Consider the following 17,646-nt stretch of genomic DNA (forward strand, 5'->3'; position numbering starts at 1 on the left):
GAATTTATAGGATCCAAATTTGCGCCTAAACTCATCTGTTTGCTGATTTACTGATATCCATATTTTTGATTTCAGGGAGGAGCAGTCTGTTGAGCCTGATACATGCAGTGCTCATTTCTGTACGTGTAACAAAGGTCGCGATTATATGAATACAAAGGGGTGAGTCTGATTTTCTTAATATTAAGTACATACACATATACTCGTATTTTATGTAGCTGAACTTGACAAACCACCTTTTTTTTCTAAGGTGGGTTGGATCAAGTCTATCATCTGTGAAATCTATGTACTTCGTTTGAGAAGCACAACACAATTAAAATTCCTCTGTTCTCTGTCCTTTTTATTATATAAGACGTACGTATCCCTTCTGTTCTAATTCAATACATGTGAATAAGCGTACCTTCTTCTCAGCTTGGGCAAAGAATCTGAGTGAGGTTTTGAGAAGCACTAAGTATACTGTGTGAACACGAACGTATTACGATAAATAGAAACATGGACAGACCAACCTCAGTAGTGCAGTGGTTAACGCGTTGGACTTTGGATCTAAAGGTTGATGGTTCCCAGTCCAAGTCAAGTCGTCAAATTTATTTAGGCGTGACAATTTTGTGACAAGCATTTAAGTATACTTAACACAGTTAAAAATTCCTTCCTTCCTTCCAAGAATTTGAAACATGAATAACTTGTGTATAAATCTGTTCTGTTTTGCAGAATGTACAGAACAATCTACTGTGAGGATTGTGAGCTTAGCTGGATTCACGCTAGATGCCGCAATGTAGAGCAGAGAAGTACGGGTGATCTGACTGAGAAAGGAAACACGCCTTGGACTTGCAGGGATTGCCTGACTAGTAAGTTACTTTTTACTTTCCTTATCCTATAGGAAGGAAAGTAATGTAATCGGGTCAAATCTAAAATCCTATGTTTACCTATTATGCTGGCACCGGTCACTATGCGCATTTATATGTCATAGCTACTCATTTTCCTCACGAGGCTGAGTGGGCCCCGCAACAGCCAGTCACAGAATCGAGCGCAGTGACCACTACGCCATGGGAGCTGACTCTCTATCATTATTTGAGGTTTTGGTTAAAAAAAAAATATATAGTTCTTGTCATCTGTAATTGTAATTTTATCGGGTTGTAAGACACAATATGTATATGTACAAACCTAGTTATTAAGACTAATTATTTATTTACAGATCCCTGTGTCACATGCATCGGCGACCTCAACGGGTGCCCACAGAGTACATCAAAGACTCGGCTGTGCAATGTCTCATCTGTTTCGACTTCATTCAAGATGTCAACTCAACTTCCAGCTCCCTGTGGGCACCCTGCTGCAAGAAGTACTACTTCGACAGCAAAAAGCTGATGGAGTTTGGGAAATTTCTCAGATACTTTCAATTATTCAATATGATGATAATGATGGAAGAACTAAGGAATAAAGATTAAAAAGATTTCCTTCCTCTCTTTTTCCTTTCAAGAATTTTTGATTTCAAAAATTTTCATATTTTTCATTATTTTTACTTTTTACATTTTTTACTCGAATTTCAAATTTTCGCGCGCTTGAAAGTTGGTAACTTTTTTTCAAGTTGGCACAAGATTTTGACACCCGCAAAAATTTATCAAAAACAAAACAAATCAAAAAGGACCAAACAAGAAGAAGAGGGCCTTTGAAGTTGATTGAAAGTATTGAAACTAGAATTTTCCGATTCCGAAGGAATTTTAAAAGGAAGTAAAGCCAACGAAAAGGCAACTTTAAATGAAATGATTCTGTCTGCAAGGAGATGACAGTCAACGGAATAATAATAATTTTTAATTTCTTGAAGTGTTGTAAACCGCTGTGTGTGAAAGAAATCGCGGATTTTGCAGGCGGTAAAAATCCGCTCAGTGTGAAATTAGCCACTTCTTCTTCTTCTTTTTTTTTTCTCAATAATTATAATTAACTAGCCAAAATCCATTGCTTCGCTCCGGATTTCTGGTAGTAAATCCTTAAGACATGGCCGTCCATGTCACTCATCCATTTAGTGGTCTTGCTCGGCGTAGTTTAACAAAAATGAACCGGAAAATAGTCTATAACCTTCACGGGAGTGCAAGCATTGACAAAGTTTCATAGCAATCGGATGAACGGTTTGGCCAGGCGTAAAGTTCGAACAAACACACACACACACACACTCATTTTTATATATTAGATTAAACTTGAATCTTTATTTTCAGCCATGCTGAGGTGCGGTATATTTCTGCCTATCCGAGATGCAGAATGGGAGAGGGAACCAAATGCCTTCTCCGAACTCTACATAGAACATAATCAATGTGATAAAGAACCGTGCCTGTGTCCTCACTCCAACAAGGACGGAAACAAGAGATTGTATAACAAAGGGTAAGGGGATCTTTCATCTCTATCATTATTTGTAAAAAAAATAAATAAAAGCAGTTTCTTTGTGTTATTATATCACAATTTTGGTGCTCACTGCAGCATTGTAAGATTTTCCCAATATCTCAATAATCCTAAAATCCTAGACGGAAACAAGAGATTGTACAACAAAGGGTAAGTGGAGCTTTCATCTCTATCATTATTTGAGGTTTTGGTTTAAAAAAAAAAAAAATATATAGTTCTTGTCATCTGTAATTGTAATTTTATCGGGTTTTAAGACACAATATGTAAATGCAGTTTCTTTGTGTTATTATATCACAATTTTGGTGCTCACTGCAGCATTGTAAGATTTTCCCAATATCTCAATAATCCTAAAATCCTAAAATCTGTAGACGACATTGTCAGAAATGAAATTACTGAAAGACCGGCTGTACTTAAAGATGGCATGGGAATTGGGACTACTGTTCCAACAACTCCGTTTCAAAATGATGCCAATACAAAAGCAGATGTTGGTAAGGGTACCATCAAGAATAGAGAAAACTTTGACAAGATTAATAGAAATCTGTAGACAACATTGTCAGAAATGAAATTACTGAAAGACCGGCTGTACTTAAAGATGGCATGGGAATTGGGACTACTGTTCCGACAACTCCGTTTCAAAATGATGCCAATACAAAAGCAGATGTTGGTAAGGGTACCATCAAGAATAGAGAAAACTTTGACAAGATTAATAAGAATGATGGGAGTATACTAAAGAATCACGTGGAAATTGAGAAGACTGACAGTAAGAGGAGAGAAGATGTTTTTGATAATAAAAATAATGAAGAAATTAACATGAACAACAAAGGCAAAGTGGAAAATAACGCGAATCTAATTGCAAAGGAGAAAGTGGATGAAGAGTATGATAGAGATCTCATGATAAACTCGATGACTCGAGAGACAAGGTGGTCCAGAAGAAAGTCAGAACTTTTGCGAATAGTAGACAATAATGAAATCAATGCAAAGCGAGCAAAACGTAAATCAAAATATTCAAGTCTCCCTAAAGAATCAAAAGATGTAAGTGTATATCCGAGACAAGAACTCCAGAAGCAAGCAGAATTCCTGGTCCCAACAGTATTTCTAAATCTGGCAGTATTTCTGAAGAGACTCCAGTACCTCGCAAAATTCCTGGACCTAAAAGTATTTCGAATAGAAGTCCTGGACCCAAAAGTTCCAAAAGGATTTCTGGCCCAAAGAGCATTTCCAACCCCAGCAGTGTTCCCAGCACTGAATATGGTGCAAATGTAGACGCAGTAGTGAGCAAGGATGTCGCGAAATCTCCTGATCTCAATAAACCCCAGCAGTGTTCCCAGCACTGAATATGGTGCAAATGTAGACGCAGTAGTGAGCAAGGATGTCGCGAAATCTCCTGATCTCAATAATCCGAAGAGGTAAGGTTTACCTGAATATGTCCTCGACTTGCTTTTTTTTAAGAATTTTTCTATTCTTAAAAAAAAGCAAATATTGACTTAACCTAAAATAATCTCCAAGCCCAGTAAAAGTTTTATTTGTGTACAATAAAAATACATTATATTTATTTTCCTTCCTATAATATAAGAAAAGCCTCTTAAAGAACTAAAAGATACAAGAAGTCCTAGAAATAAAGAAGAAAAAATTAGAAAAGGAAATGAACATGTTAAAGAAACAAGTCAAGAAAGCATGCTTAACGATGTATCAAGAAGGTATGAGAGAAAATTAAGAAAATCGACAGTTCCACATGAAAATGAAGCTACGAAACCAAATGGACTTTCCACTCCAGACCGAAAAATATTGCGTTCTTCAATCAATCAACTATCAAATTCAAAAACAACATATTTCAATGAACAAACTGACAATAGTGTGAATGTAGTTGATAAACGTGCAACAGGTGAAGAACCTATTAATACAAATGCTATTCGAGAAGCTGCATTGGTCTGGGGCAAGCTCTCTGCTGAGTTGAATAATCAACTAAATGCCAGCAAATTAAACGATACCATTGCACTAAATCAAGACATGAAATTAAATGAAGACCCTAATCCCTGCATTAAAGTGGCGAAGAAAACTCCAGAACAAAAGCTCAATCAAACTGTTACCAAGAGTTCAGACAAGAAGACACCTTTTAATACGAAAAAAATCTATGAATATTTCAGCTGTTCCGAAAGAAAGGTGGGAGCTATTGAAGACAATCTACTTAGCACAGAAAGAAGTAGAAGCAGAAGTAGGAATAGCCTAGCCAATACCATCTCTAAGATCAGCACAGAAAAACAATCAACCCGAAATTCTCTTGATATAAAAGAAAAGAATGAGAATAGCATTATTAGTAATCAGAACATATCCAACAATGTATCTAAGGTCAACAAAAGGAAACGATTCTTCAGAGATGAAATCACCGAAGAACCAACCAGTAAGAAACGCCGTCTGGGGGCTTACCTGAATATGTCCTCAACTTCTTTTTTTTTTCTATTCTTAAAAAAAAGCAAATATTGACTTAACTTAAAATAATCTCCAAGCCCAGTAAAAGTTTTATTTGTGTACAATAAAAATACATTATATTTATTTTCCTTCCTATAATATAAGAAAAGTGATAATAATAAGGAAAGTAAAAACCAAAATTTAGACATAACGTTAAACATGGGGAAATTGGACCTTGGAAAATAAAATCTGAAATTATTTTGACAGTTCAATTAAGTTTGTTGTACTCTTACTTGATTCTTTTGTTTTTCTTTGCAGAATGTTATAAGTTATAACCAATTTGCCATTTTCTCTTGAAAATCTATGAATATTTCAGCTGTTCTGAAAGAAAGGTGGGAGCTATTGAAGACAATCTACTTAGCACAGAAAGAAGTAGAAGCAGAAGTAGGAATAGCCCCGCCAATACCATCTCTAAGATCAGCATAGAAAAACAATCCACCCGAAATTCTTTTGATATAAAAGAAAAGAATGAGAATAACATTATTAGTAATCAGAACATATCTAACAATGTATCTAAGGTCAACAAAAGGAAACGATTCTTCAGAGATGAAATCACCGAAGAACCAACCAGTAAGAAACGCCGTCTGGGGGTGTTAATAAAAAGATGAAAATACTACTGCAGTATTCTCCATGGCCTAGTGGGTATCACATTAGGCTTGCACTCCAAAGGTCCAAGGTTCGATTACCGGCGGATTCTTTTTTTTTTCGGCTCTGTGCTTGGAATTCGTTGAAATGTAAAAACTGATTGCAAAGGAGGCACTTAGTAATGCTGTGATATCCACAAAAGGTCATAAAAAACTCGTTACCACAAAACAAATTCACGACAAAAATACTACATCGTCTATGGCTATGGCGAGTGTCTGACCCTTTCAATTCATTTGTCCCATTTGCAGAGCGTGGGATTTGATCCGGTGCTCTACATGTGGTTCGGAAGGTACTCACAGGCCATGTTCTGGTCTGCCACTCTCGGGGGATGTTACCTGGGATTGTGCCTCTTGTCGACAAGTTATCAAACGACAAACAGAGTCCGCCAGTGGCGAAAATTTGACACCATGCGAAGATGACATGTAAGTAGAGTCGTATTTTATTATTGAACTTTTTTTTTTTAATTATTCAACATGATTCAACCAAATAGATTCCAGACGTCATCACTTGCCGCCACAGGCCACTTAGGTATGTATTTTCAATTTTTATCTGAAAGAGGGCCTCTGTGTGAAATTTTGCTATCCAAGAATTAAAAGAGTCTGTCTCTCATTTTAAGGGAGAATTTGTAGGATCCAAATTTGCGCCTAAACTCATCTGTTTGCTGATTTACTGATATCCATCAGTGCAATAGTCCTAAATTAAAATGGACGCGGCACACAAGGGATCAGGAAGAGACCGCCTTAACATACTGATATCAATATTTCTGATTTCAGGGAGGAGCAGTCTGTCGAGCCTGACACATGCAGTGCTCATTTCTGTACGTGTAACAAAGGTCGCGATTATATGAATACAAAGGGGTGAGTCTGATTTTCTTAATATTAAGTACATACTCATACCTACTCGTATTTTATGTAACTGAACTTGACAAACCACCTTTTTTTTCTAAGGTGGGTTGGATCAAGTCTATCATCTGTGAAATCTATGTACTTCGTTTGAGAAGCGTTAAGTACATAACCTGCCTCGGTGGTGTAGTGGTCAAGGCGCTCGCCTGGTAAACAGGAGGGTGTGGGTTCAATCCCAGCCGAGGTATGGAATTTTATCCTCATATAATTTGAGAATTTGACCACAATAATAGTAGTAGCCTACTGCTGGAGTAAAGGGACTTTTCAGTCCTATGCGAGCAGTATAAATAAGCACTATTATTACTATTACTTTGTCACCCCGGGGGTAGTATACTGTGTGAACAGGAACGTATATACGATAAATAGAAACATGGGCAGACCAACCTCAGTAGTGCAGTGGTTAACGCGTTGGACTTTGGATCTAAAGGTTGATGGTTCGAGTCCAAGTCAAGTCGTCAAATTTATTTAGGCGTGACAATTTTGTGACGAGCATTTAAGTATACTTGACACAATTAAAAATTCCTTTCTTCCTTCCAAGAATTTGAAACATATATAACTTGTGTATAAATCTGTTTTGTTTTGTTTTGCAGAATGTACAGAACAATCTACTGTGAGGATTGTGAGCTTAGCTGGATTCACGCCAGATGCCGCAATGTAGAGCAAAGAAGTACCGGTGATCTGACTGAGAAAGGCAACACACCTTGGACTTGCAGGGATTGCCTGACTAGTAAGTTACTTTTTACTTTCCTTATCCTATAGGAAGGAAAGTAATGTAATCGGGTCAAATTTTCGATGGTCAGTTTTTAGTGCCAAAACACGTTTTGAGGTCCCTAGAGCCTAAATCCAAAGTTTCAGCCATTGGTCCGTGTCTGTCTGTAAACAAAATATCTCGAGAACAGTAAGAGCTAGAGACTTGAAATTTGGTATGTAGATGTTTTCAAATGTGACCCGCCCTAACGTAAGAACTCCCCGATTTCAGGTGACAGTGAAGACACATCCGCCGCCCCTGTGCAAACCACCTCCCTATCTGCCGATACAGCCGCCATCGAGGAGAAAACCAAAAAGCAAGTATCCTCCCCCTGCTACGTACTCCTAGATCCGCTATTCGTCAAACCTTACTACCCGAAAATATCCGCACACCTTAATTATAATGCGTATAGGAGGATAAAACGACGCGTCGAGATTCAACTCAGACAAATGAAATTGAATATGGAGAGAAATTATGGGGAAAATAATGGTACTTTAGAGGAAAATAAACTTGGTTTAGGGAAAAACGATCGTGATGTAGAGGGAAATGACGGCGATTTAAGGGAAAGTAATCGCAATTCAAGGGAAAATAATAATATGGGTTTATGTCAAAATAACCACGATTCAGGGAAACATAAACTCGATTCAAGGAAAATCAATCATGGTTTACAGAAAATTTGTAGCAATTCAGGGGAAAACAGTCGTGATTCGGGGAAAAATAAACGCGGTTTACGGGAAAATTATTGCGATTCAGCGGAATATGACCGCGAATCAAGGAAAAGCAACCTTCGTTTAAGCAGGAAAATTTGTAGCAATTCAGGGGAAAACAGCCGTGATTCAGGGAAAAATAAACGCGGTTTACGGGAAAATTATTGCGATTCAGCGGAATATGACCGCGAATCAAGGAAAAGCAACCTTCGTTTAAGCAGGAGAGGTGTGAATAAGAATGGTTCGAACGAAACTGTTAGCGATAGTGAGAGTGAAATCAGTGTAGGTATGGAAGAGTACAGTCAGATGTGGACTAGTTTGAGTACGAAATATGGTGATCAAAGCACAGTAGAGTGTGATGATGAGAGTAGAAGTGAGTTTGGTATGTCTGCTCTAAGCAGTGACCGGAAAAGTGGGAAATCTGGTGAAAATGATCGTATAAATGAGTCAGAAAAAGCTAATTTTGTTGGAAATGCCAGAAATGAGGGCTTGGAAATTGGCAAAGTTGAAGAAAACCGTCGTACAAGTGGTTCAGAAAATGACAAATCTATGGGAAATCTCAATAGTGGTGGCTTGGAAAGCAGCAAAGTTGGAGACAAGTCCAGCAATGATGGCTTGGAAAACCGCCAAGTAATAAAGGATACCCCAAGGAAATTGGAAATTGACAAAGCTGAAGGGTTGGGAATCGGAGATACTGTAGGAAATAATAACCCTAGCTACCCGGAAATACTGGGAGCACTTCTAGACCTTGATACAGACAGTGAAGATATTGAAAAGAAAGTCCATAAATTATCCAATAATACTGGTATGACTACGACTAAAGATATTATAAATAATGAAACTGAACACGATATAACTATAAGTAGAGCCATGATAGAATATGATAGTGACCAATTGTCTGGATTAGCCGATAAAGAGGCTAAACCCACATCAATGCAAATTATCAAACAAACCATCGGCAATTTCCTTCAATCTCTCACTGGTAGTCCAAGCAAAACTAAACCTAATCATGGAGATCTAAGAGGTGATGAATTTAAAACAAATGGTACCCCAAGTGAATATACATATGTCAAAAATACAAGTGGTGAGAAATCTCGAGATGCTCTTGTCAGTGAAAATCCAAACACAAGAGTTGATAATGAAACTACAGCTGGTGCTAAACTTGACAATCCACTTGTTGAAGACTTAAAGGAAAGATTGAATGAAATGGAAACCCCAGATGATGGTAACTTTGAAGGTACTGTCAGTGAGATTAACAAAAATATTGATGGAAGTGCAACAAGGAAAACTGAAAGAAATGAAACTAAAGGAGGCGATGAAAACAAAACTACACATGATGGTCAATATGATTATGATCCAAATGAGATTGCGAACGAATCTGTAGATGACAACGAATTCTCCGATAGTGGCATCAGCGAAATGAAAGAAAACAACGAGGAAACGTTTGATGCTACAAATAGCACTGATGAAGACCAAATGAGATTGCGAACGAATCTGTAGAATCACATGACAACGAATTCTCCGATAGTGGCATCAGCGAAATGAAAGAAAACAACGAGGAAACGTTTGATGCTACAAATAGCACTGATGAAGAACTGGCTGGTAACCAGGATATTGTCATGGAAGTTGAGAGTGGTGCTAGGAACCATGAAATGGTAGAAGCCATGGAAATTGATAGTGAAGATGGAGTTAGGAATGTAAGAAGTGAAGAAGCTGCTGTGTTGAGAGATGCAACTCAAGATAATGTCAAAGATGGAATGTTCCCAGCAGTGCTAACAGAGAAATCTGTAGACAACATTGTCAGAAATGAAATTACTGAAAGACCGGCTGTACTTAAAGATGGCATGGGAATTGGGACTACTGTTCCGACAACTCCGTTTCAAAATGATGCCAATACAAAAGCAGATGTTGGTAAGGGTACCATCAAGAATAGAGAAAACTTTGACAAGATTAATAAGAATGATGGGAGTATACTAAAGAATCACGTGGAAATTGAGAAGACTGACAGTAAGAGGAGAGAAGATGTTTTTGATAATAAAAATAATGAAGAAATTAACATGAACAACAAAGGCAAAGTGGAAAATAACGCGAATCTAATTGCAAAGGAGAAAGTGGATGAAGAGTATGATAGAGATCTCATGATAAACTCGATGACTCGAGAGACAAGGTGGTCCAGAAGAAAGTCAGAACTTTTGCGAATAGTAGACAATAATGAAATCAATGCAAAGCGAGCAAAACGTAAATCAAAATATTCAAGTCTTCCTAAAGAATCAAAAGATGTAAGTCCTCTTAAAGAACTAAAAGATACAAGAAGTCCTAGAAATAAAGAAGAAAAAATTAGAAAAGGAAATGAACATGTTAAAGAAACAAGTCAAGAAAGCATGCTTAACGATGTATCAAGAAGGTATGAGAGAAAATTAAGAAAATCGACAGTTCCACATGAAAATGAAGCTACGAAACCAAATGGACTTTCCACTCCAGACCGAAAAATACTGCGTTCTTCAATCAATCAACTATCAAATTCAAAAACAACATATTTCAATGAACAAACTGACAATAGTGTGAATGTAGTTGATAAACGTGCAACAGGTGAAGAACCTATTAATACAAATGCTATTCGAGAAGCTGCATTGGTCTGGGGCAAGCTCTCTGCTGAGTTGAATAATCAACTAAATGCCAGCAAATTAAACGATACCATTGCACTAAATCAAGACATGAAATTAAATGAAGACCCTAATCCCTGCATTAAAGTGGCGAAGAAAACTCCAGAACAAAAGCTCAATCAAACTGTTACCAAGAGTTCAGACAAGAAGACACCTTTTAATACGAAGAAAATCTATGAATATTTCAGCTGTTCTGAAAGAAAGGTGGGAGCTATTGAAGACAATCTACTTAGCACAGAAAGAAGTAGAAGCAGAAGTAGGAATAGCCCCGCCAATACCATCTCTAAGATCAGCATAGAAAAACAATCCACCCGAAATTCTTTTGATATAAAAGAAAAGAATGAGAATAACATTATTAGTAATCAGAACATATCCAACAATGTATCTAAGGTCAACAAAAGGAAACGATTCTTCAGAGATGAAATCACCGAAGAACCAACCAGTAAGAAACGCCGTCTGGGGGAAAATATCTCTACTACACCTCAACCCAACACAACATATGAACCGAACAAGACACCTCAACCCAACACAACACACACCAACAGAAGCGTTCGGGAAGAAAACACCGCACAAAAACAAAGCGTGTTGCCCAAAGACAACGTCAAACTTATATGAACCGAACAATACACCACAACCCAACACAACACACACCAACAGAAGCGTTCGGGAAGAAAACACCGCACAAAAACAAAGCGTGTTGCCCAAAGACAACGTCAAACAAAGCCCGACGCCGCGAAAACGACACTACAGGTCGTGCGCGAACGACACGAGCTCGCGGAAAATCTACGAATTTTTCTCGTTCCAAAATCCATCCACAAGTTTGCAATCGCCGCGAAGGGAGAACTTTGAAACAACGAAAGAAAACGGCCTTATGGGTAGGAAATCCTCAAATATGCTAGTAGGATCGGGTGAGAAATCAATCTTGAACGACACTGACTATTCAGACTTTGGTCCCAGAAGTCGGAAATCGACCCGATCCAGCGCATCGAAAAGCGGTGCCAAATTCGATGGAGCATCAAACAGTGTCGTCAAATTCGATGGAGCATCAAACAGTGTTGCCAAACGCGATGGAGCATCGAACAGTGCTCCCAAACACGATGAATTTTCCTCCAAAGAAGATCGTGTTTTAAGGCGAAGGAGTATGATGGTATCAGATGAGAACTATTCGCCTAATAAGGGCCGGTCCTCGTGGTTTGAGGAAGAATCACCCGGGCCTAAGAGAGTCACTCGACAGCTTAGCATGGCCAGGAGAGACTTGTCAATGCTGCTATGATAGTATGAAATCTGTAAGGTTAATCAGGAACGCCAACGCGACCTTAAATGCCTAAGGCATTTTCTGCTATATAACTCTTTTATGGCCGATCTTACTACAAAGACTTAACACAGTGTCAAGGGTTTTCTTTGACGTCACCCATTTGATTTACACAGGCCAGTAGTTCTTGAACTCTGGACTGAAATTCCTCTACCGTAATATCGGGGATTGGAGCTACTCGTATATTACGAACCGCAAGGCCCTAATAGACTGCGAATAGATCTCAAAATATTACGTGATAAAGAGAAAGGGGAAAAAAGTGTGCTTTAAATCTCAAATTAATGGGGATAGAATTCCTTGCTCGGGTTGTTATTGAACTGATTTTTTAAAGTTATCTACATAAAAATGTCCAATAAAATAAATAATATTAAATGTATCAAATATTTTGTAATTTTCACATGTTTAAATATCAGACTTAGGTTTAGGTACTTATAGGTTCTTTTAAAATGTTTAAATTATTTTAGATTACTATTGTCAAAATTATTGGTGACTTTATTGACTATTTTCAAAATTATCGATGTAAATAATAAGTGAGGTCTTGTTAATACATGTTTAAATATCAGACTTAGGTTTAGGTACTTATAGGTTCTTTTAAAATGTTTAAATTAATTTTAGATTACTATTGTCAAAATTATTGGTGACTTTATTGACTATTTTCAAAATTATCGATGTAAATAATAAGTGAGGTCTTGTTAAACTGCCTCCCAAAAAAGCCATTATTAATTTGCTGTATGTAGTATGTACCTTTTTTCCCTTTCAACAAAATACCATGTATAAAATTTAAGTTGTTATATATTATTTGAATAATTTGTGGCCTTCTTAGTTCTACATCTTGATGTTGTTGTTGTTTTTAGCGGCTTTATCTTTCGCCGAATGGTGATGGCAAATGTACATCTTGATATTAGGTATTGGTGCTTTATTTAGACTGTCGAATTAGGGCATTTAGTCCCCTTATATCGTGGCCTTGATTACTAACAAATGTGGCACACATCTGGTGGTTTTTCGAGGTGCACCCAGCCTCTTGAGAATCTGATTAAAATCCAGCGACTTTATTAAGCTGCTTTAAAAAATTACTTAATCCTAATAATTAAAATTGTCAATCTCAAGCATTGGAGGATTGGATAACAACTTTTAGCTGTTATATGGTGCATATTCTGTTTAACTTCCTACTCCTTTTCCTTACAAATATAAAATGGTGGCAAAATGTTCATTTTTTTTTTTTTTTTTTTTTTTTTTTTTTTTAAACTAATCCTAATAATTAAAATTGTCAATCTCAAGCATTAGATAATTGGATAACAACTTTTAGCTGTTATATGGTGCATATTCTGTTTAATTTCCTACTCCTTTTCCTTACAAATATAAAATGGTGGCAAAATGTTCTTTTTTTTATAGGACTTGTATTTTTATTTACCTTAAAAAAGTCAATAAATTGGAAAATAAGGGCTTTATTTTTTCTACACAATATTGTACAATTTTTAATTAAATAATATTTTCGCCTGTGCCTTAAATTGGAAAAATACATCGTTTATTAAGTTGTCAATAGTAGTGAGTGTACATTTTTTTTTTTTACTCTGTTAAAAATGAAGACTTTACTAAATCTTGATTTTGGTTTTGCCAAGTTAAAAAAGTCTGAGATCGATGAAATCTGGATTCCAATAGTACCTGAAACATAAATTGTTGGGTCAAAGAATACCAAAATTTCAAGCTTCAGCTTTTTTGATGAAGTTGAAAGTTTAACCTAGAAGTAATTTTCTCAATTTTGATGAGGATTTTCTTTGTGATAGACTTTAAAATGTTTCACTTTTTGTGAAAGTCTTTTCTTCGTCCAATGTTCGATATTTTTGGTCTAAATTGGCAGCGCCATTGGTTAAAGTTTCTCCCCAATAATGTTTTTAAGGTTACAGTTGAAGTCTCAATTTTCAAACAATAAATTAAAATGGTAAGTAAATTTCTTTAAACGATTCTTTTACCAACACGTTATGAAAAATAAATAAGATATTATTTTTGACAGTTCTTATTAAAGTCTGTCATTTGCCACCATTTTCTATTTGTAATTGTAATCCTTTCTGTTAAACTTAAAAACAAGCAATAAGCTAAGAAGTTGTAATTTAGTTTTTAATTATCTACCATTTCTCTTTCAATTTCTTAAAAGCACAATCATTTTGTAGAAAGTTTAAGGCGAAGGAGTTTGATGGTATCAGATGAGAACTATTCGCCTAATAAGGGCCGGTCCTCGTGGCTGGAGGAAGAATCACCCGGGCCTAAGAGAGTCACTCGACAGCTTAGCATGGCCAGGAGAGACTTGTCAATGCTGCTATGATAGTATGAAATCTGTAAGGTTAATCAGGAACGCTAACGCGACCTTAAATGCCTAAGGCATTTTCTGCCATATAACTCTTTTATGGCCCATCTTACTACAAAGACTTAACACAGTGTCAAGGGTTTTATTTGACGTCACCCATTTGATTTACACAGGCCAGTAGTTCTTGAACTCTGGACTGAAATCTCTCTACCGTAATATCGGGGATTGGAGCTACTCGTATATTACGAACCGCAAGGCCCTAATAGACTGCGAATAGATCTCAAAATATTACGTGATAAAGAGAAACGGGAAAAAGTGTGCTTTAAATCTCAAATTAATGGGGATAGAATTCCTTGCTCGGGTTGCTATTGAACTGATTTTTTAAAGTTATCTACATAAAAATGTCCAATAAAATAAATAATATTAAATGTATCAAATATTTTGTAATTTTCACATGTTTAAATATCAGACTTAGGTTTAGGTACTTATAGGTTCTTTTAAAATGTTTAAATTATTTTAGATTACTATTGTCAAAATTATTGGTGACTTTATTGACTATTTTCAAAATTATCGATGTAAATAATAAGTGAGGTCTTGTTAAACTGCCTCCCAAATAAGCCATTATTAACTTGCTGTATGTAGTATGTACCTTTTTTCCCTTTCAACAAAATACCATGTATAAAATTTAAGTTGTTATATATTATTTGAATAATTTGTGGCCTTCTTAGTTGTAAGGAATACCAAAATTTCAAGCTTCAGCTTTTTTGATGAAGTTGAAAGTTTAACCTAAGTAATTTTCTCAATTTTGATGAGGATTTTCTTTGTGATAGACTTTAAAATGTTTCACTTTTTGTGAAAGTCTTTTCTTCGTCCAATGTTCAATATTTTTCGTCTAAATTGGCAGCGCCATTGGTTAAAGATTCTACCCAATAATGTTTTTAAGGTTACAGTTGAAGTCTCAATTTTCAAATAATAAATTAAAATGGTAAGTAAATTTCTGTTTTCTTTAAACGATTCTTATACTAACACGTTATGAAAACTAAATAAGATATTATTTTTGACAGTTCTTATTAAAGTCCGTCATTTGCCACCATTTTCTATTGTAATTGTAATCCTTTCTGTTAAACCCAAAAATAAGCAATAAGCTAAGAAGTTGTAATTTAGTTTTTAATTATCTACCATTTCTCTTTCAATTTCTTAAAAGCACAATCATTTTGTAGAAAACCGTACCTATTTGACAACACATCTACTCAAAACTAAACATATTTCTAAATAGGTCTTGATTTCCCCCAATATTGAATTTATTTTTCGTAACGTGTTATTTAAATGTTTAAATCTACTCTAAGAAACCTTCGCCTTCCCAAGGAATTCTGAATTCTAGAAAATTGGTTGTCAGTAAAGTAATCATTCAAAAAATTGGAGATTGGACCTTTGTGGAAAATGAATATTCCAAGAGGCACTTATGCCCTATCTGACAAACTAGAGTTTTCTCTTGTTTCTCTTAATAACATAATAATTATGAGGTCAGTAAACTCTTAAACTGAGAAAAAAGGGCCCTAAATCAAACTATTATAATTTGATGAAAGGCCCAAAATCAAGATGTGTTTTGATATACAGTATGCTAAACAGTATTGTTTTGTACAAAGCTTATGGTACCTGACATCAATGTGATTTCTCAATTTGTTTTAGCCTAGGTATAGATACGATTTTATGGTACCTTTTTTTTCTAAAAAAAAAGGTTTGACAGAGGGAACTGTAACTGCTATGGTCTTATCGTCCCGAAATCGAAGAGAGAAGGAAGACAGGAAAGGAGAAAGCCAGCCGTTCCGAGAACGAACATTATCCCATGAGGATAAAATCCGCCCCTTGCGGGAATAGAACCCGCGGCCTAGCGCTTACAAGGCAGACGCACTACCAACTAAGCTAACTAGACTGGCTTATAGTATCTTTAGGCTAAAAGAAATTGAGAAATCACATGCTAAACAGATTTTTTTCTTTATTCCAGACGACTGAAACTTCAGATATTCAAATGGACATGGTATCAAGTACGTGTAAATCTGCTGAGGAGTTTATTCTACCAGATGATATTACTCCAGAATTTCCAACTAGAAGTAAGTTGATACGCCTTGAACGCAAACATTTAGAATAGAACAGTTGCATTTGGGTAAAAATTATGAATAAAAGGTTGATTCCGACGTAAAAAGTTGTGAAAAATCTGAGGTCAAAACTCTGAAACAGTTACTTTAAAAGGTTGAAAATTCAAATTCTTTTTGCCGTTCGAAGGAAAAAGCTCAGAGTTGTGACGTCAGAGTTTAAGAAATGCACAGAAACACACTGTGTAGAATCACTCAGTTTGTTCATTTCACACATTTATTTCAGTCTCACCACCAAGGGACGAACCAAGGCCAGTTCTGCCCGATAATACGATTGAGGATAATGATTTGATATGCATATCAGATGACGATGATGAAGTTATGGTACTGAGTGAAGATGAGAAGACTAACGTTGTACAGAAGGTGGAAAAAGAAGATGAGGAAATAAAGGTAAGAAACTTTTTTTTTAATGGGTAGATTTAAATATCTCTTTCTCGATCTTTATAATTTTGATGGTTAGAGCCGGTTGTTTTTTTTTTTTTTTTTTTTTTTTTTTTTTTTTTTTTTTTTTTTTTTTTTTTTTTTTTTTAGACTACAGTGAACAACCTATGAGGAAAATGAATATTACTAGTGGCACTTAAGCCCTAATTGGCCAAATCATGAAATGTGATGATTTTGTGAAAGTCCCTTAAATTGCAAGAAAAAAATAGCTAAAACTGTATGTTTTAACGTGAGCACCTTTCCTATTTTCCCCTGTGATTTCAGGACAACCCGAATTCGAATTCACAAAACTCGAAACACCTTACAAGACTATCCAACCCCCTCTAGTTACCAAAATACAGAGCCTAACGCTAGCAGCAGTCCCGGATCCAGCAGTATTTCTGAGAAAAATGTTGCTGGAGCTATCAGAATTCCTGGTCCTAAAAGTATTTCTTATGGCAGTTCTGGCCCAAGCAGTATATCCGAGACAAGAACTGGGAATAAAAAATATCAAATCACTCGCTATTTTTTACTGCATTACTCGTTATTTTTTCCTACACATTTTGATGAACATTTTTTTCACTGACAAAACAGACACTCCTAATCCCCCAAAGCACCGTACGGCAGACTATACAAGCTACGCTTAGTTGCGAATCAATTTGAATCAGAGTTTTCGGCGGCAATTGAGTAACGGCAGAAACTGTACAGTTTTTGGAGTCAAAAACTGCCGTTTCTACCATACACGTTGTAACAATTTCGCGCGAATAACCGTAACGCGTATAGCCTGCCTGATACGCGGGTTCCATCAGTTCATAACGGACACGAAGCTCTTCATCCCCGTTTGGACGGAGCCCAGGTTGGTCTTCCAGTCGCTCAGGACATCCCGTAGTTGTTGCCATTGGGCGCGGCCGAATGTGCGGTGCATTGTGCTTGAAATGGTTTA

General features: G+C 36.3%; 1 protein-coding gene across 1 annotated transcript in view; it reads left to right on the top strand.

The window, feature by feature from the left end:
* The window catches only part of LOC103507981, a 22,311-nt gene extending 4,719 nt beyond the window's left edge, over nt 1–17,592 (top strand). Inside the window, exons 6-12 of the mRNA XM_026822702.1 lie at nt 2,205–2,367; nt 5,745–5,918; nt 6,270–6,353; nt 6,989–7,125; nt 7,378–7,462; nt 16,989–17,224; nt 17,513–17,592. Of these exons, the coding sequence (XP_026678503.1) occupies nt 2,205–2,367; nt 5,745–5,918; nt 6,270–6,353; nt 6,989–7,125; nt 7,378–7,462; nt 16,989–17,224; nt 17,513–17,592 (959 nt within the window). The remainder of the gene's footprint in view (nt 1–2,204; nt 2,368–5,744; nt 5,919–6,269; nt 6,354–6,988; nt 7,126–7,377; nt 7,463–16,988; nt 17,225–17,512) is intronic.
* The last annotated feature ends 54 nt before the right edge of the window (nt 17,593–17,646 follow it).

The sequence above is a fragment of the Diaphorina citri genome, unplaced genomic scaffold (genome assembly GCF_000475195.1).
Source record: "Diaphorina citri unplaced genomic scaffold, Diaci psyllid genome assembly version 1.1 scaffold356, whole genome shotgun sequence".
Classification (NCBI taxonomy): Eukaryota; Metazoa; Arthropoda; class Insecta; order Hemiptera; family Psyllidae; genus Diaphorina; species Diaphorina citri.